Raw genomic sequence first — 20,744 nt, forward strand, 5'->3', positions numbered from 1 at the left:
ATTATGCTCCTCAAAAAGTAGAACTGGGCATTTGTCCCTTTAGCACTGCTAAGAGGAATTGGTCAGCAAATGGTTTTTTAATGAATTTTGGAATCATATTGCCTTTCTACCTTATTCATTTGTAAAACACCTATAGGGCTTCAAAACATGCATACATAATTGACAAGAAGTTTATGCCCACAAAAATATCAATGGTGGAGAAATTACCAGGGTTTAAAAAGGTGTGTTTTGGTTCATTATTTTCTGTATTATTTTCTTATAGAGAACCCAGAAGTAGGTTATATGAATGTAACTGTGAGAAGCTGTTCCTGGTATCCTTTTCTTATCTAAAGTTGAAAAGAGTACAAGCTAGGAAGCTTGGTAGAGCCATTTATTTTTTTCTTCCACAGATAATGTGTAAGAGATTTCTGGGACAAAGGTCCAGGTGGATGTTTCATAACTTTAGAGGAAGAACTTCTTTGTGGGAGTTTCACTGTTGAAGTTAACTTGAAGTACTCAGGATTTAACTCAGTTGGTCATAGCGGCTTTTGCCTCGCATATGGGATTTATTTATTTTATCGGAAACGTGTTTATTGGGATGGTTTCCCCTTCATCTTGATACAGGGTGCTTTTAATGCTGCTTCCGTCTGAAACAGCATCCTTCTGTAAGCCTTGCTCTTCCTCCTGTAAGCTGGCAGAGGACAGTAGGGCAGCCAACACACAAAACTACTGTTTGTGCATGGCTAAAGACGGCGGTGATTTTATAGCATCCTGGGCATTTTACATCCATGAAATAGGAATTGGGGCTCTGCACCAGCTGCTTCTTCTTGTGTTTCCTCTTCTCCTCTTCTGGAGAGGGATGAAGAAGATCCTTTGCGAGAGGCATGTTCTCGTGAGGAGGTCGTCACCACCGGAAAGGGTACATATGGGATTTATAACAAAGACATTGATAGACAACATACGTTCTGGCAATGGTTTCACCCTTAAGGAAATGGTCCAGTTGGGGATGCCCTAAAACTTCATCTCTTGAGCATCATTTCTGGGAGATGTTAACAGAAGTACTGTACACACACACAGAGGGTGTTCCCTGGACAAGTATGTTGGGAAGTACATCTTTACTAAGCACTTAATAAAAATTATAGCCTTGGATATTTACTAAGCACAAAGGCATATGAAAGTCTATCTGGAGAGTCCATTTATAATGAAATCTAGCTGACTTTTTCCCTCCAAATTATTGGACAAACTACAATGTCACCTTCCACTCCCATCCTATTTGAATTTGGTTTCTCCCCAAAGCTTTACTTCTTCATCCATTCAGTTGGCAAATTTGCATTCCCTGACACTGTGCTAGACACGGAGGTGTGGGTCACAGCCTGTCCTCAGTAGCTCATGGTCTACTGGCGGATAGATAAATACTGATGGATACACAAGATTGGGATGTAAGCTGTAAGGGAAGCACTCGCTGGGGGCTGTCAAGCAGACTAGGCAAGACCAGTGGTCCAGCAAAGAAGATCCAGGCAATGAGAAGCGTGTGAGGGCCATCGAATCAGGCTAAAGGTGAAGTTCAGCTTGATTAGGGTTTGCACAGGGCACTAGAGGGGAATGACATGAAAGAAGCAAGATATGGTATGAAAGAAGCATGAAGAACCTTACAGTGAATCCCCTATGCGTGAATGAGTTCCGTTCCAAGGGTTCAGTTGTAAGTCCAATTTGTTCGTAAGTCAAGGTTAGCCTAGGTACCCAACTAACACAATCAGAGGGCAAGTTGAAATGTAACTTAAAACTAACATTGGTGGAATGCACTTGTTTTTTAAATAAAAAGATTTTAATGGTAAAAAATAAAAGTAACCACTATGAAAATGGTGTTTTCATAGTTTTGGGGGTGGGGTGGATAAGAGTGGGCCTGGTCAGCAATGACTCTGGCCCTGATATCAATGGTCAAGCAAATTACAGGTGCTCAATAAATATTTATCCAAAGAAGGCAGAAGGAAGGAAATTCACTTGATTTCATGGAAGGGGACAAGGAAGCCTCTGCAAAGCCTCTCCAGGGAGCAACTAACTACACAGCCCAGTGCCCTCTCTTTTTTGCAGCTTCCCATCCAGGTGTCTTTGACTTCTTTAACTGTCTCCCTCCCAGACTCCAGGTCAACCCTCTTCAGGCTGCATCAGTGGAATGCCTGTTTGCATTTTTGGAAGTTCACAGCTTGAAAGTTCCTAAGTAGGGGACTTACTGTATTTCTAAGAGATTTTTGCCTCTGGTTTTCTAGAACAGACTCAATGACTGGGTTTATTAATCTTCATTGGGCTCTTCATTTCTTCTTTCCAGCAGCAGAGAAGGGAGGCTCACCGGGGTGACTCAGAATATGGGGAACCAGTTTCCAAAGCTGTAAGAGTTGGTCAGAACAGGAGGCAGCTCTTGATGCCTCTGGAAACTCCCCTGAGAGTGATGAGTACTCTTGATAACACAAATTTTCCCCTCTGGCAATTGTTTGTGGTATAGCACAGCCATTTATGCTTTTATTCCTCCACCGCTGCCCTCTCCTTCAAATGTGGGCATTCAGCTCACCATGGCTCTGCTTAGAAATTCCTGTAGAAAACTATATCCATGTCATGAACTGTCCTTATTGACAAATGGTGACATTGAATCCCAGATTCTTTCTAGTTCTCTAGATTCTGGCTGCATAACAATGTTTCTCCCAAGTAATTTTTAATTTTTGTCAGTTATGCATGTATGCATTTATTTGTAAGATGATAAGTAATTAGAAGAGAAATAAAATATTCATAAATAGTGGCATGTCTTATCAGGTCTTAGAACAGGGAACACCATGGTAAAATGATGTGGGGAAAAGAAAACTGTAGGTTATTTTTTCCTGTATCTGTTAATATAAAATGATGGGGTTGGACTAGTTGGTCTCTGAGGTCCCTTCTAGCGCTAATGTGATCTCTTAGATTCTATGCAGTGGTAGATGATTGTGGACAGTAGAGGTGGAGTATAATTGCCTCAATTGGATCTTTGTCTCTCACTGACTCTCTGGGAAATGGTGGGTGTGCATTTTGTTTGTTGTTAAGACTGGAAAATGTGAGCAATCATTATTGGCAACATCCACAGAATTTCCCCTGTGGTGTAAAATACAGATGAGACTTCTATAATATTATCCCTTGATAACAGAAATGTGTGATGGCTGAAATTCTCTAAGGGGCTCAGTGAGATTGTGCTTCTGGTCATCCTGGCTTGATTTGTCTATGGGATGCCCAGGCCTTGGGGCTGGTTCCAATGATCAATTTATTCATCCATCTGACAAATCTTTATTGAACATCAGTCATGTGTTGAGCGTGGTGTTATGGGCTGTGGACTCAAGGGTGAATAAGAGCTCACATCATAGGGGAGCATGTATTTGCATTCCGTTCAGCAGACATCTATTGGATGCTGAGAATGTGCTCTGCTTTTGACACACAGAGGCAAATAAGAATGAGAAAAATGGCAGTCCAGTGGTTAAGATTTCACCTTCCAATATTGCTTCTGTTTTATGTTTGTTTGTTTGTCTTTTTGGCCATGAGGCATGTAGGATCTCAGCTCCCCAACTAGGGGAGTCTTTTAAAATTTTTGTGTGAATTACACTGCCTCCATCCAAGCCATGATCTTGCACCTTGCACGTGTTAGCCAATATTGTCTTTCCAAAGAAAAACCTGATATGCTTTTTTTCCTTTTTTTAATTGGAGTACACTTGGTTTATGCAGCTATGTCAGTTTCTACTGTACAGAAAAGTGAATAAACTATACGTATACATGCATCCCTCCCTTTTTGTACTCCCTTCCTATTTAGGTCACCACAGAGCACGGAGTATAGCTCCCTGTGCTATAGAGTCGGTTCTCACTAGTTATCTATTTTATACATAGTACCACTAGTGTATGTCTGTCAGTCCCCTTCTCCCAGTTCATCCCACTCCACCATCTGCTTTTTTTACAACAAAGGATTAACTCCTCAAAGACAAATCTCCTGCTTTTTTTACTGTTGTGCTCCTGACATTCTGCAAAGAGCCTCCAACAGGAAACTCTCAACAAATACATACATAATTAAATTCAGCTTTCACCTCTCCATCTTTTGGAGGTTCTTCTTTTGCACACTTCTGCCTCTCCAGGCTTTCTCTAATCCTAAAATCCTCTATTCTACCTGGGTTCCCCTTCTCTTTCTCACCTCTCTGGTTCAACAGCACTGTCTTTCTACGAGAGCAGCTCTCTGCCTTCATCACAGTGTCTGGTCCAAAGCAGATATCTAAGGTTAATTCGATGAATAAAGGAATCCTTACATGAATATATGAGTAGAGTCACGAGTCCTCGTCAGAGGACATTTCCTGGAACATGCAAACATTTGCAGCCTATTTGTACCTTCCAACTGAATTTTATGTGGCAGGAAATGAACAGCTGATTTGGGTCAGAAGGGATTCATAAAGTTAATCTGATTCATTCCTCTGAGATGCTCTGGAAAGCCAGTGAATTTGGGCAATGGTTCACCTTCTGTTGGAGGCTGGCAATGCACAGTAGCATTTTAAAGATAAACAACTTGATAATAGAAAGACTGTTTCAGCTTTTACTGTTGCTTTAAGTTTTAAGTCTTTCCCAAATTTTAAGTCATTTTTAAGTTTTGTCTTTCCCAAACTTATATTGTGGAACCCTTTCTTCCTTCTAATATCTACTAACATCATACTGATCCAATGTCTCAATCAATAGAGTTTGGAAAATGTCAGCCTAAGCAGGCCTTCACTATTTGTGCAATTCAACTTTTACAAGGTGAATAAAATTTATTTCAATGAATATTCTCCCTGCTGTCTGAACCAATGAGGTTCAGAGGAACCTCAAAATGACATTTTTTTTTTAAACCCACCAGAGCAGAAGTAGGTTTTAACATCCCCCTTGTCAGAGTAAGTCTTGCCTTTCGTTAGAGGGGAGGAAAAAAAAGGAGGTAATTACATAGTGATGGGAGAGCTATTCATTTTTCTCCCATTGAGCACCAATGTCAGTCTTCTCAAACAAAGGGGCTATTGAAACAGTGAATTATAAAGTTGATTTTTTCCAACTTCTGGGCACCAGCTGGGATCAATAGGAAAGGGTCTCTAGTATAGCGGAAGGCACTTATAGCCAGAGGTCTCCTATTGTTTCCTTCAAGCACTTCATGTAGTTATTCTGCATGTCATTTGCTCCTTCCATAAACATACTCTGCTTGCCAGTATCCAGACTGTCAAAACCCATCTGTGGCCTCCTTGAGTGAGTGAAGATTGAATGAACTCAGGTGCCATTTTGCTCTCCACTGTTGGGACATTCATTATGTCCCGTGCACCAAGCTGTGTGCTTGCACTGTCTTGCAAAATCCTCACAGTTACCTTGGAGATGATTCTCATAATGATGTTACAACTCTGGAAACTGAGGCTAAGAGACGTGGTCACACGCGGCCGTTATTAGGGGTCAGTGTCAAAGTTCTAACCCGGGACACATCCTCTTCGTGGCTCATGGCTTTTGCGATTGGACAGGGTGATGTCATGGGTAGAAAACGCGAACATTCAACTTGTGCTCAGGGTCAAGGGTAAGTTGGTCTGGAACAAACAGCCTCCAGCCCTTTGTGTGTGTTTTTGGGGAGCTATCACTCAGTTGCAGGAACTGCAGAGGAACTTTTCCATCCTATCTCATGCAAATTCCCTCATAGCTGCACTGGCTTTGTAAAGAATTATATTTCCTGCTGCAGTGATTAGATAGTCAGGCTCATTTAAGCCCTATCAGCCAGAACTTAGCCCTGTGTTTTGCTGGTAAATTTGTGAATAAGCTCTTCAAGCCAGCTTCTCCCCTCCCTTGTTTTTTTGCTGTGGGATAATAATTCAGGCTCTTTGTCTTCCATTTACTTCCATCGGCATTATTTCCTTTGAGATGTGCCTATTGTCTTGCTGGAAAAACAGGTGGTTTCATCCCCATGAGTGAGTGGCAGAACTGAGGATCAGAAGCACCTAAGAGCAGGGTTGAAGGTCACACAGGTTAGCACCCTATGAACCCCGCCATCCTAGTACTTGCCAAATAGTAAGGTATCCTTTTTTAGCTGTCTCTTTTCCCCATGGTTCTAAGAGTATCTTGCAGGCAGAAATGTCTTTCACTTGTGTTTTCCTGAGATGTAACCAAGAGGACCAGTTCAGTTCAGTCGCTCAGCGTGTCCGACTCTTTGCGATCCTTGGATTGCAGCACGCCAGGCCTCCCTGTCCTTCAACAACTCCCCAAGGTTACTCAAACTCATGTCCATTGAGTCGGTGATGCCATCCAACCATTTCATCCTCTGTGAGTCCCGACCATATCAATCTGTAATATATTAGAGAAATGGATCTTTGAAAGGAATCATGACTCCTGAATTTTTATCTCTTCAGAATTATATATCTAAATGCCAGCCTGACATTGCCACATGGATGCTGCAGGCATCATAACAATAACGTGACCAAAGAAAAACTCTTGATTTTCCTTTACAAACCTGTTTTCCCCTGAACTTTGCCCACCAAATAGCTTTACACTTTTTCATGCCAGAACTCTGAGTTATCTTTGAGTTTTCCTTTTTTTTCCAATTTTTTTTTTTAATGTGGACCATTTTTTAAAAAGTCTTTACTGAATTTATTACAATATCACTTCTGCTTTATGTTTTGGACTTTTGACCTCAGGGCATGTGGGAATCTTGGCTCCTTGACCAGGGATTGAATCCGCAGCCTCCTGCATTGGAAGGCGAAGTCCCAACCACTGGACCACTAGGAAAGTCTGATTTTTTTTCTTTCTCCCACCTTCCAGGTCCAATTGGCCACAAAGTCCCCTTGACTTTCTGTTAAAATACATCTAGAATTTTCCACTTCTAATTATTTCCTCCTTCCCACCTTAGTTTAGGCCACCATCTTCTCTTACCTGAATCACGGCAAATCTTTTTCTCTCTGATCTCCCTTTTACTCTTGTCAGACTATGATGCATTCCCCATGAAGCACTCAGAGTGATCTTTTAAAAATCGTAAATGAGAGAATCTTCTGGTGGCCCAGTGGTCAGGACTCTGTGCTTCCAATGCATGGAGCGCATGTTCCATCCCAGGCCAGGGAATTAAGATCCTGAATGTAGCATGGTATGGCCAGAAAAAAAAGCAAATAAGACTAAATCACTTTCTGCTTCAAGCTCTTTGCTGGTCTCCCTTATCACTGAAAAAAAAATAAAAAGCAAAACTTTTCCCATGGTTTGTGAAACCCTCTGTGATCTGCCTCCTCCACCCTCTTCGACAGTGCTCTTTAGCACTCTCCAAACTCCAGCCATGCTAACCTTGATATGCCTTAAGCTTTCTAAGCTCACTGGCCTACGGGCCTTTGCGTTGGCTATTCCCCTTGTCGGGAACATCTTATTCCATCATCTTGGTTATATGACTGGTTTCTTTTCATTCAAATCTCAGCCTAAATGTGACCTTTTTAGAGAGGGTAGTCTTCTTTTAATACCCATCAGTTTAAAGTAGTCAAATAACTTTTCAAATGATCATAAGTCTCTCTTTCAACAACACTTATCCTGAAATTCATCTTGTTTCTTTCGTCTGTTGCTTCCTCCACCCGCTTTTAACTCCCTGTATTATGAGTTCCTGGGGAACAGGAACGCTCCTGTTTTATCATTGCTGTTTCTTTGTGTAGTGCCTGGGCTACAGTTGAGCCCCATGAAAATGTATGCCTCGGGTCTCAGTGGTGTCACTTTATACTCAATGGTGATTATTGCTATTTCCAGCAGGGTGGATGATCAAGGACTAGAAGGAAGTTGTCTAAATTAATTCTTGAACAGCCTGGGATGAGATCCATTATTATCCTTTATTTTTTCATAGACAGCAGCTGACACTCAGGCTTCCCAGGTGGTGCCGTGGTGAAGAACCTGCCTATTATTGCAGGAGACGAAAGAGACTCAGGTTCAATTCCTGGGTCAGGAGGATCCCCTGGAGAAGGAAATGGCTCCCCACTCCAGTATTCTTGCCTGGGAAATCCCATAGACAGAGGAGCCTGGTGGGCTACAGTCCATGGGGTTGCAAAGAGTCGGACACGACTGGGTAAGTGAGCACGCATGGACTCATGCTACCGACAAGCAGGGTGGTTAGGCAACTTGTGTAAGATCAACAGGCACAGGGACCAGTTAGACTCGGAAGGTGAGAGAAAGAAGAGAATCAAGAATAATTCAGGTAACTTCCTTGGGGTTCCAGTGGTTAAAACTCTGTGCTCCCAATGCAGGGGCCCAGGTTTGATCCTGGTCGGGGGACTAGATCCCACAAGCCACAACTAAGAGTTCAAATGCCGCAACTAAAGACCCAGTGCAGCCAAATAAGTAAATAAAAATAAGCTTTTTAAAAAAAAAAATTAAAAATAATCAATCAGATTTCGGTGTAAGAAACCATGATATTGCTTCCTGAGATGGGAATCCAGGAGGAAGCAGGTTTTCAAGAGTAAATCAAGATTTGTCTTTTGGTCATATTATTTTTTGTGATGTTCAAAGACCTCCACTTCATCCTAGTGAGAAGGTCATGATCTGAGCTCTTGTCTTTGAACTCCAAACATCATGCTGCCTTTCTCAACAGGGTTTTGAACTTTCACAGTCTCCTTCCTTTTCTGCAACTAGAGTGCTCCATCTAAGTAATTTTCCATACATATTTAGAGAGCTGATCGGCCACGCATTTCTGCAGTCTGCAGATAAGAAAGATAATATTCCAACTGGGAAGTGTAAGTGATACCCCTTAAAAGGGAGCCAAGGAGGCAGATTGCTTTGTGCACTCATGGCTGATAAATGGGGCCTTTGAAGGCTGGGGAAGAAGTGAATTTCATGGTCCGAGTGGGGAAGACGGACTACACAGGAAGGGTAACTTTCCCTTGAGCCCGGGGCTCTGATAATGATGTCACCCTCGAATGCAGACAGGGTTTTACAGTTTCCAAAGCATTTCACATAGCTTAGTGTATGTGAACCTCACAACAACAGGCAAGATGGGATGTTTTATTCCTGAGAAGCAAAACAGAAAACTGAGGATCAAGAGAATTCAGTGGTAGTACAAGATGACAGAGTTAAAAATGGGACGGGACCATCCTTTAACGCCAGTCTTCCAGCTAAGCCCCAGCCTCTACCTGTTGCTTCCCCCACAAAAACCCTGTGGTTTCTCTTCTCGGTGCCCCTGCAGGGGACCGCTTCCCTCTGTCCCTCTACATATCTCTGTATTCTGCCCACCTCAGTTCTGGAGTTCACTTTGTTGCCAGATCGGCAAAGCTGCATTTATAACTCCTCAGGGTCTCTGTTGAGGAGTTAGCTATTAGTCAGCTTTGTGCGTGCGTGTTAAGTCACTTCAATCGTGTCTGACTCTTTAAGACCCCATGGACTTTAGCCCCCCAGGCTCCTTCCTGTTCATGGGGTTCTCCAGGTAAGAATGCTGGAGTGGGTTGTCATGTTCTCTTCCAGGGGATCTTCCCGACCCAGGGATCAAACCCATATCTCTTATGTCTCCTGCACTGGCGGGCGGATTCTTTACCACTAGTGTCACCTGGGAAACCCATCAGTCAGCTTCAGGAAAGTGTTACCGGGACATGAAATCACCAGGAGTGGTCAGGGAGATGTGAGTTAGTTGGTTGGACAACGAATAACTCTGTTTCTCCTGCTTTAAATCAATGGTTCTCAAACTTCACTCAGCATAAGAATCATGTGGAGATTGTTAAAACCAAGCTTACTGGGTCCCACTGTTGCTGGTAGAGTAGGTCTTGGGGGAGCACCTGAGAATTTGCATTTGCACATAATACTCTTGCTCCAGGACTGCCCAGGTGACCCAGCGGTAAAGAAACTGCCTGCCAGGGCTGGAGATCTGGATTCAATCCTTGGGTCGGGAAGATGCCCGGAGGAGGAAATGGCAACCCACTCCAGGATTCTTGCCTGGAGAATCCCGAGGACAGAGGAGCCTGGCGGGCTACAGTCCATAGCGTGGCAAAGAGTCAGCCATGCCTGAAGTGACCGAGGACACATGCATGCACAACCTCTCTGGAGGAGCAATCGGCAATTCCAGTTAAACTCCAAACAGTGTTTGCTGTGGGTTTGACGTATATGGCCTTTATCACGTTGAGTAGATTCCCTCTATGCCCACTTTCTGGAGAATTTTTATCAGATACACACTACTGTGTATGAAATAGATTATTAATAACAACCTGCTGTAAAGCACAAGGAACTCAACTCAATACTCTGTAATGACCTCTAAGAGAAAAGACTCTTTTACAAAAGGAGTGGATATATGCATATATATAACTGATTCACTTTTTTGCACACATGCAACTAACACAACATTGTAAAGCAAATATATTCCAATAAGATTGATTTTTAAAAGTCTAAAAAGTATGCTTTGACCAAGAGTTACATTTCTGGGACCTTTTTCTTAAAGATGTAATTGTGAAGATGATCAAAATATTTAGGCACTGTGTGCCTGGCATTGTAGGAGCTCTAAATCTCTGTAAAACGAGCTGTTGAATGGAAGGATGCTCATTGCTAAAGTGTTCATAATAGGGAAAAATTGGATGCGGGTCTAAATGTACAAATGTTAAAAGGGATTGATGGATTTTGATTGGGCGCCAGGCAAGATTAAAGTGTTAGAAAGGATGACATGACAAAATAACAATATGAGAAACCATCGGTATGACTTTGCTTCATTATATATTTTCAAAAGCAGTAACAGTGTGGGGATATCAGTTAATTCTTGTTTGTAATGACTAGTGTTTTCTCTGTTTGGTTTGTGATAAGCATATGTTATTTGTGTTATTAAACAAAACCTTAAATTATATCAGCATAAAAGGCTAACTCTTTAGCTCAGAGCCCAACTCTGTGATTCAGGGCCTTCTTTTGGAACTACCACCTTGGAGGAGGCAAGAGATTTTAGGCACGGAGGGAGGAATGTCTTTTGCTTTTGAGGAGACTTTTGCAATCCCCAGTTAATGGAAACCAGATGTGTTTGGACCCCGGCTTTCTGGCTGGGTTACTCTTTATCTTGGAGCGTTGCTTTAACTCCAGTGCAAGCGGTCCTTCCTGTGCGGCTGATGTGCAAGGCTGGTTTTTAGTGGAGGTGAGCACCTTGCGGCTGTAAACATTAACCTGATTGGGCATCGTTTCGAAGTCAGCTTGGGCAAATTGTGTACATCTCCTTTGAAACTTTTAAGTTAGTTGGTCAATATTAACCAGCAAGGATTTGTTTGATCAACATTTCAAGGGAGGTTATTGATTACTCTTTGATGATTTAAAAAATAGCAAAGACATTGGTATCTGCTTTTTCCTTGAAAAAAAAAAGTCACCAACAATAATCTTTATAGGAGACATGACATTATAAGCCTGAAACTTTATGCATCTGGACTGTAAAAATGAATAATGCTACTTCTGGTTGACTGAACTGTGGGATAATATCTCTTCATTTTGCAAAGGATTTCCCTGGAGTAAGTAATTGATTTTATAATCACTAAAAATGGGATAAAATATGAACTTGTTAAGAAAGAAAATGTTATTAGGGAAAAGAAGAAATTAGGTAAGTAGAAAATTGAGAATCTAGAAATGGCATGTATATAGAGCCTGGTGGTCATTGTGTGATGATTGATAAACTGCCTCAAGGATTTGCCTTAGTTTCTAAATCTATGCATTGTGTGGATTTTGAAGTGAGATTTTTCAAGTTAGGGTTTTTTTTTTTTTAATCAGTTGTATATCTTGGAGAAAATCCTCAGTATTTGTAGACTGCAGTTATCTTATTGCTAACAAGAACCCAGAGCTTCGTATTATATAGGCCCCTGGTCAGTAAAAGTTTGCTTATGATAATGGTGCTGATATTTACATGAAATCTGGACAAACCTTTTCCCTATCACATAGATTCACTACATAAACCAGAGAACTGAAAATGCATTTATAAATATTATTTGCATTATGAACAGTAATAAAATATCAATCAATTGGGAAGTAGTTAAAAAGAAAAAAAAAAAAAAAACCCTTCAGTTCCACCATTTCATCCCTGAAAGATATTAGTATATTTTATAAATGAAGGATTGTAAGGTTAGAAAAGTTAAAAACTCTCATTCCAGTTTGGGGATTGGATGAGAAGACTTTTTTGTTTCCCTTCAACTCTGGAATCCCTTGATTTTAAGGGGCTAGAAAATTCAACTTGGAGATATCCTGTTTTCCCGGTATTTTTGAGGTTTAACTCTGAAAAAATAATGAAACATTGTTACCACAAAAACTTAGCGTTGATTTTTATTAGAAGCGGTTGAAGTTACAGCTTTATTTATCCAACATTTAACAAATATTTCATGATATTAAATATTTATATGCATTTGGAGCTAAGTACTGGGGATACAGTTGTGAACAACAATAACAAAAAAATATATAATCTTTGCTTTTGTGGGCATTGTATTCTGATTCAGGAAACAGACTTCAAATAAGGAATCACATACATAAAAACACAGAGTTCCAAACTGTAAGAAAGAATCATAAGGAAACACAGAGACTTCTCAGAGACAGCATAACTTGGGGGCTATTTAATCCAGGAGTCAGAGAAAGGCTTTTGAGTGATGCTCGTGATGGAGGATAGGTAGATAGTAACAAGCCTGTAGGATGGAATTAGCTTAGAGTGGCTGCATTAATTTACAGTCTCACCAATAGTGTACAGTGTTTCTCTTTTCTCCACATCTTAGCCTACATTTGTTGTCTGTATCCTTTACGATTATAGCCATTCTGACAGCTGTTGGGTGGTATCTCATAGCGGATTTGGTTTGCATTTCTCTAACTGTTAGTGATGTTGAGCATCTTTTTCATGTGGTGTGTTTCCTTTGGAAAAATGCCTATTCAGGTCTTCTGTCCATTTTTTAATTAGGTTGGAGTGAAGTTAGTTTAGAGGAATAGGTGAAGATGGGAATTAAGATCCTGAAGTGAGAAATAACTTGGTGTGTTTGAGGATATGGAAGCAGAGTGGTGTGGTTAGGGCCTGGAAGTTAACAGGACTTCCAGGGGCCCTTGCTGGGTATGGTAAGTTATAGTTAAGTTCCCTACATATGAATAAGTTCCATTCCAAGAGCAAGTTCATAAGCCCAGTTTGTTCATAAATCCAACAAAGTTAGCTTAGCCTGGGTACCCAGCTAACATAATAGGCTATACAGTACTGTACTATAATAGGTCTAACATACTTTTCACACAAATAATGCAAACATAAAAGAAAGACAAAAAACAAAGAAAACATGTTTGATCTTACAGTACAGTACCTTCAGAAGTACAGTAGACAGTATGGCAGCTGGCATACAGGCGCTGGCATGCTTGTTTGCATCTTTGAAAGTTTGAAACTTGAAGGTTTGTATGTAGGGGACTTACTGTATTTGGATAATATCTGAAATGCAAAAGTGGACATTGAAGTGTTTTTAGTGAATAAGTGGCCTGATCAACTAACACATTCAGAGAAGAGAATCTCTGCTGCTATATGGAGATTGGATCAAAGAAAGTGAAAGGACAAGGATAGATGCAGAAAGAACAGTGAGAAGGCTCCCAGGTGATCCAGAAAACATGATGACATCTTGACTTAGGGTAGGGTCATTGAAGAGTTGAAAAGTGGGAGATTCGAGTATTTTGGAATTCAACTTGATAAGAATTCATGAGAAACTTAGCCTGAAGGTTAGGGAGAAGGAGAATGTTTCTCATACTTCTGGCTTAAGAAACTTGCTGGATGGCAGCTCTTGTCACTGCGAGAGGAGGACAAAGGGGAGGTTTGGGGGTTCGATGAAGCTTTCAGTTTGGCACAGGTTGAGTATGAGAAAGTGTGATATGTCTAAGTGGAGACGTTAAGTAGCAATTGAATATACAGATCTGGCAATTGCATGTACATCTCATTTCTTCCATGGATTCTGAGAACCAATGAGATTCTCTAATGCTTTAGTAATTTATGCTGAGCTACATCTAATAGACATCTGTGAGGCAATACTTGGTGGCTCAGATGGTGAAGAATCTGCCTGCCATGCAGGAGACCCCAGTCCAATCCCTGGGTTGGGAAGACCCTCTAGAGAAGGGAATGGCTACACATTCCAGTATTCTTGGGCTTCCCTGGTGGCTCAGATGGTAAAGAATCTGTTCATGGGGTTGCAAAGAGTTGGACACAACTGAGTGACTAACATTTTCCTTTTTCACTTTCATGAGGTAATACAAGGCAATTTCCAAACATTATCTTATCTTGGACTGATAGGCAGTGAAATGTTCTTCTCTAATTTCAGTTGAGCAAACTGGGACCCAGAGACGTTAAACATCTGAGATAATGTACACATTTTGGAATTAAGTAAAGTCTGCTAATAACAGATGAAACAAAGATTCAAACCCGGGTCTTGTTCTAGTCTGGATCTTTATCTTCTTAAGCCATTTCTGCTGTGAACTTCCTTCCCTTCTTTCCTTCTTTCCCTCCCTCTTATCTATCTATCATCCATCTATCTCTATCATCATCTTTATTATTATCTATCATCTCTCTTTATACAATTTCGCTTTCTGGGTTTTTTAAAGTCTATCTATCTATCTATCCATCTATTTCCCCAGGAATAAATATATCTCTTCCAAACTGAAGGCACTTAAAATGTCATTAATCTGTATGGGTAAGGATATTGAGACCCAGAGGAGAGAAACCTTTAGCCCAGCAGCACTGGTTAATATCCCACTTCTGCTCATAGCATCCCCACCCCCACCCCCCACTTATCCAATACTTTTCATCACTATGGCTCCTTAGGGAATGGCTCTGCTAGAAGGTAAGCCCTAAGAACACTGCCAGGCCTCGCTAGGTAGAGTTTGCGTCTATTTCCAGCATTTCCTTACCATGGTGTTTAAAACCACGGGGCTCCCCCTTGAAGTCCTGCAGGGTGAAAGTATCAGCAGGTGGCCTCTTTCAAGGAATCTACAGTCAGTCCGCTAACACGCAGCTTGTCTCCCCTGCTGCTGCGGCAAGACAGAGAATGGGTTTATAACCGGGACAACATAGTGATCAAAGGAAAACTTAGAGTAAGGGTTCCAGAAAATCTCTCGTCTGATTGATTTATAGGTAGAGAAAGTGGAAGCTGCCAGCCTCAAGGCTGCATGCAGATTTGGCAATCCGCCGGGAGTTAACCCTTTGGGAGCTGCTGGACAACAGGGCTTCAGAACAGGAGAGGAGCATCAGAAGAGAGGTACCAGAAGGATGCTCTTCCCACCAGCCCTGCTCATTCCTGACTCATCTCTGCTTTGAATTCTCTCCAAAACTCAGTGGCATGGAATGAAGAATTTGAAAAAAAAAAAAAAAAAGAGAAGAAAGAAAGGGAAAAGGGGTAAATCCACTGTTCATTTTTACACTGACTACATTTAACCCAGGAGTCAAATAGATACTAAGGAACTCAATGGTTAAGTCTCTTGGCTAATTACTATAGTGCATATTTATCAAGTGCCTGCCAAGTACTAGGCATCACCAGGGCACTAGGGAATCAACTGCGAAAAAGACCCTTTTCTCTGTGGTATAGCTCTGAGCTCCATGGTTCATCCTAGTTATACTCCCACTCTCCTTCACGTCAGACCCCAGACTAATCTCCTGGTCAAAGGTCTTGGCCTGTGCTCTGGCCTTTGTTGAGAAGGTCCTACTGTGCCCTGATCTGCCAGTGAAACATCTGTTTACCCTTCTCATCTTATCCCCAGTGATGACTGCCCAGGCTTCTTATCAGGGGCAAAGCCTGATGTTATGGAAAACACTTGAAGACATCCCCTTGGAAACTTGACTTCAAATTAAAGCTGCCATATTCCACCCAGTAGACTAGATTTGAAGAGATAAAAGATATAACTACCCCCCCTCAAAGAGATGACAATCAATTGGAATGGAGGTAATTGAAATTGAAACTGGCACTGTATCACAATAGGTGCAGTGATGATGTGCAGTGATGCAGGTGAGCCTGCATATTGGGAGAACACAAAGGAGAGACCATTAGTCCAGACTAGGCTTACTGGGGAGGTCAAAGGAGGCTTCCTGGAGGAGGTATCATACAAGTGAGTGGTACAGAATGGGTAGAATTTAGCAAGCAAAAATGATGGGAAAAGAGCAGGTGCAAATACACGGGGTCTTGAGAGATTGCATCCTGTTCAGGCAACTGCCATTAGTCCAGCCTGCCTGGGGAGTAGGACATGCATTAAGAAAAGTGCTGAGAACCAGGAAAGGAGAAGGGGATGCTGGTGCTGGTGGAGTGTAGGTCATAAAAGTTCTGATGTCTTACTTGGAGTTTGGGTTGATCCTAAAGGCTTGTGACAACATCTCTTTTTCCTCCTCTCTTCTCTCTTTTATTTTTTAAATGGGAAGATAATTGCTTTACAATGATAAATGCTTTATAATACCATATATCCCCTCCCTCTTGAGCCTCTCTCAGTTATAGTGAAGTGGATGAAGCTAGAGCCTGTTATATAGAGTGAAGTAAGTCAGAAAGAGAAAAACATATAGTATATTAGCTCATATAAATGGAACCTAGAAAAATAGTACTGATGAACCTATTTACAGAGAAGAAATGCAGACGCAGACATAGAAAACAGTCTGATGAACACAGTGGGAGAAGGGTAGGCTGGGATGAATTGACAGAGTACCATTGACATGTATTCGCTATCATGTGTAAAATAGGCAGCTGGCAGGAAGCTGCTGTGTAGCCTGGCACTCTGTGACATCCTCCTTACCTTTTGACGAGTAAAACTATTGGGATTTGCCATAAGATACTATGGAAAAATCCAAGAGAACTCTTTGGCCACCCCAATGTTAACAAACTAATGCCCCAACATCTCAGGATGCCAAGACTTGATCTAAGGTTCATAGTTCTTTTTCTCATGACTTCACAAAACCACGAAACCACAGAGGTGAGCAACATTCACATGAAAAGGACCCCCTTTCCTACCCTCCTGTGACCTCCTGTCCCCTACCTGTCCAGTCCTAGGGAGAAGCTGCAACTCACAGACTTGCAGCTGTCCTGGGCTATAAACGAGACACCGCCCCCCGCCCCAGCCCCACCCTGAACCCCTGTTATTAGTGTAGCTCTGAGCATGTTGAGTAAATACCCTCCTCTTAGGAGTTGCATGAGAAACAGCCCAGAAAAAATAATAAGTTCAGTTCAGTTCAATCTCTCAGTTGTGTCCAACTCTTTGCGACCCCATGAATCGCAGCACGCCAGGCCTCCCTGTCCATCACCAACTCCTGGAGTTTACTCAAACTCATGTCGAACGAGTCGGTGCTGCCATCCAGCCATCTCATCCTCTGTTGTCCCCTCTCCTCCTGCCCCCAATCCCTCCCAGGATCAGAATCTTTTCCAATGAGTCAACTCTTCACATGAGGTGGCCAAAGTATTGGAGTTTTAGCTTCAACATCAGTCCTTCCAATGAACACCCAGGACTTATCTCTTTTAGGATGGACTGGTTGAATCTCTTTGCAGTCCAAGGGACTCTCAAGAGTCTTCTCCAACACCACAGTTCAAAAGCATCAATTTTTCGGCGCTCAGCTTTCTTCACAGTCCAACTCTCACATCCATACATGACCACTGGAAAAATCATAGCCTTGACTAGACAGACCTTTGTTGGCAAAGCAATGTCTCTGCTTTTTAATATGCTATCTAGGTTGGTCATAACTTCCCTTCCAAGGAGTAAGCATCTTTTAATTTCATGGCTGCAATCACCATCTGCAGTGATTTGGGATGCTGTGAAAGTGCTGCACTCAATATGCCAGCAAATTTGGAAAACTCAGCAGTGACCACAGGACTGGAAAAGGTCAGTTTTCATTCCAATCCCAAAGAAAGGCAATCCCAAAGAATGTTCAAACTACCGCACAATTGCACTCATCTCACAAGCTAGTAAAGAAAAATCATATTAAGATCTAAAAGATGCAATTTAGGTGTCCTGTGGTTGTGGAGATGCCAGTGATGTGGTGGTTACTGATGTTGGGCAAGTACAATGCAGCAGGGGACCCTGTAATTGGAGATCCCAGGCTGTGGGCAGTAGAGAAAGGTGAACACCTGGCAAAAGGCTTGCGTGCAGTGCTAGACTGGGCTTGGGGGTCACTGGTGCGTGGCACCCATTCTAGGGGCCATGCATTTCAGAGGGAGAAGGGGCTAACGAGAGTGGTGAGTCCAGAGAGTTTCGTCTTGTGACTGTGTTCAGCATATTCAGAGCTGTCTAATGTCTGACCCTGAAAAATAAGGAACCCACCTTTGAGGATCAGTGGAACCATTAAGAAAAATCCTGTGGCCACTCTCTCAACTATCAACAGCTAGGAAAGTCTAGAAGAGTTGTTGCCAGAGATGAGTCTGGCACTAAATATGTGAATACAAGAAAATCACTCATCTCTCTCAGCCTCATTTTTCTCATATGTCAAATGGGAGCAATCACCTTTATTGACAGGGTTGTCAAAAAGTTTAAATAAGAGACTAGGCATAGAAGTCTCCAATTAAAGACTAAAATGAATGCTATGAAGACAAAAAGGTGCTGCTAATTCTGAGCAGGCAGATGTTAACGTGATGGGGAGTCACCAGAGATTCTGGTGGAGAAAGTGGGTTTGACATAGTGAATGTAGAGGATTTTTGCTGATATTTAAGTTTTTGTCATACCATTGCAACAGTAATGCATGCTCATTGTGAAACATATGTGGCAAAACTATAAAAAAGAAAATCGAACTAATTTCTAGTCTTATCACTTAGAACCAATGCTTGTTAACATTTCTGGGAAATCTTTTCACATATGCCTTAGTTTGGTGAAATAGAAGAGAAAGAAAATTCTGATCACTTAATATTATTTGAACATAGAGGCTTAGCTTGAGCAAGGAGAACATTTGGGTCAGGGGTGGAAAACAATGAAGCAGACGATAAAGTTGGAGACGAATCAGATGGATCTGTATGCAAGGGCACTGACAGCTTTCCCTTCCTACATTTTTTTTTAAAGGAAAGTCATAAAACCTTAACTTTCTGTCTCTTCTTCCAGCTCTCTCACGTCTTGATCTTTTTTTTTTTTTTTGATCTTTATCAGTTCTCTCAAACAAATTGACATGATTTGCTATGGGAAAGGCAGACGCCCTTTAGTCAAGGGAAAAGAGAGTTTGAGGACACTTTGGTCCCCAGTGGAATTGTTGTGCCTGAGTGAATAGTGCTCTCCTGCAAAATAAATTGGGAGTCTGTGCTGGGTTATTGTATGGGTTGCCCACTGGGTTATTAATGATTGGAACACTTTGCAACCTTCAGGCTCTGAACCCTGCTGCACATGTGAGCATCTTCTTAGAGTGATTTTTCTGGCTCCTGGCTATCTGGAAGTGGGGCATTCTCCTCCCACCTTGTGCATCTTTTACAATACATTTAGATACATTTCAAAAAGTGAGATGAGATGGTGGAGCAGGAGAGAAAGGGGTGTGTGTGTGTGTGAGTGCTTGTGACAGAGAGAAAGAAACCCAGAAAGAAAGTCAAAGATGTGGCATAGAGAATGGATGGGGAAAAAGTCAGAGAAGAGGGAGAGAAAGATGATGGGAGACAGTAAAGGATGCTTGAGTGACAGAGTTAGTGCAGGGGAGTCAGAGACAGTCTAGTTAATGATTAATACAGGATCTAAATGAAATATTCATGAAAAGAAATTGGAGCTATAGACAAATCCAAATGCCACTTCCCCAATCCCCACCTCTCCATTTCTACTCAAAGCTGAATTCCTTGGAGATTCATGCCCTCTATTGTCATTACATGGGAACAATTGATGGATGTAACCTTGAGAGGAAAAGCTTGTTCCTTTGATGGTATTTGGCTCCATTAAAAGCATGTTGACTAATTAGCTCTGAGCTTCTGCGAGAGTGGGGCACTTTAGGGAATGTTCCTGCCACCTTGGCTTCTCCCTTCCTCTGAGCTCTATCTGGGGTCAGAGGCTCCATGTTCTTTGACTCAGGATCTTCCTTTCCTGCAAGTGACAATGAAAACATCCTGTGACATGCCTACAGGGCCCAGTGGTGGCTAAGTAACAGAAACTCAACACATCCAGGTGTACTGCCACTTGCCCTCTGACCCCTAATGGCTCAGATGGTAAAGAATTCGCCTGCAATTCAGGAGACCTGGGTTCGATCCCTGGGTCAGGAAGATCCCCTAGAGAAGGGAATGGCTACCCACTCCAGAATTCTTGCCTGGAGAATCCCATAGACAGCCTGGTGGGCTATCGTCCCTGGGGTCTCAAAGAGTTGCAAATCAGCAGCGGATGAAACTCATGCCACCCCTAGATGTTGTTCCCTGGGGAGTGATGTCAAAGTTAGTGATTGGGAATTAGTGTCCTCTACCGCCCTGAACCCTGCCCCTGTAGTGTGGGAGAGGTTCACCCTTGGGGAAGTTGTGTAGGTGCTCTACTTTTCATACTCCTCCATACACCTACGTCAACCACCCTGAAAAAGGTTTGTTTTTGTTTTTGTTTTTTTTAATACTGAAGTTATGTATGGGCTAAACTGTTGTTTTTGCATAGTTTTTAAAGTACAATATCACCTCAGCTCCTGAGGAGCTGGGAGGTCAATCTTCTTACCATAAGGATAATGAGAGCTGTCAATTTCCCATTATAATGATGTCTTAAATGATGTCTTACTTTCTGACTTTCCTTAAGTAGTCTTTGAATCTCAGTTACTTCATTTAAAATAAAGATGATGATATTTATTTCCTTAGGGTCATCTGAGGACCAAAGGAGGGCTTTCAAAAATGTTAAATCTATCCAGATGCTAAATATTG

General features: G+C 41.9%; 1 protein-coding gene and 1 long non-coding RNA gene across 2 annotated transcripts in view; one reads left to right on the forward strand and one right to left on the reverse strand.

The window, feature by feature from the left end:
- LOC122451514 overlaps nucleotides 1-20,744 on the forward strand; it is a 98,825-nt gene that overhangs the window by 44,692 nt on the left and 33,389 nt on the right. The gene's annotated exons all lie outside the window — the stretch shown is intronic.
- On the reverse strand, nucleotides 590-889 carry LOC122451511 (40S ribosomal protein S27-like). The gene has a single exon (XM_043484492.1). The coding sequence runs from the start codon at nucleotides 863-865 to the stop codon at nucleotides 611-613; it is 255 nt and encodes an 84-aa protein (XP_043340427.1). The 5' UTR covers nucleotides 866-889; the 3' UTR covers nucleotides 590-610.

This window comes from Cervus canadensis, chromosome 12 (genome assembly GCF_019320065.1).
Source record: "Cervus canadensis isolate Bull #8, Minnesota chromosome 12, ASM1932006v1, whole genome shotgun sequence".
NCBI lineage: Eukaryota > Metazoa > Chordata > Mammalia > Artiodactyla > Cervidae > Cervus > Cervus canadensis.

Excerpts from the sequence above, each read along its gene's own strand:
- LOC122451511 (XM_043484492.1), bottom strand. The coding sequence starts at position 865 with ATGCCTCTCGCAAAGGATCTTCTTCATCCCTCTCCAGAAGAGGAGAAG.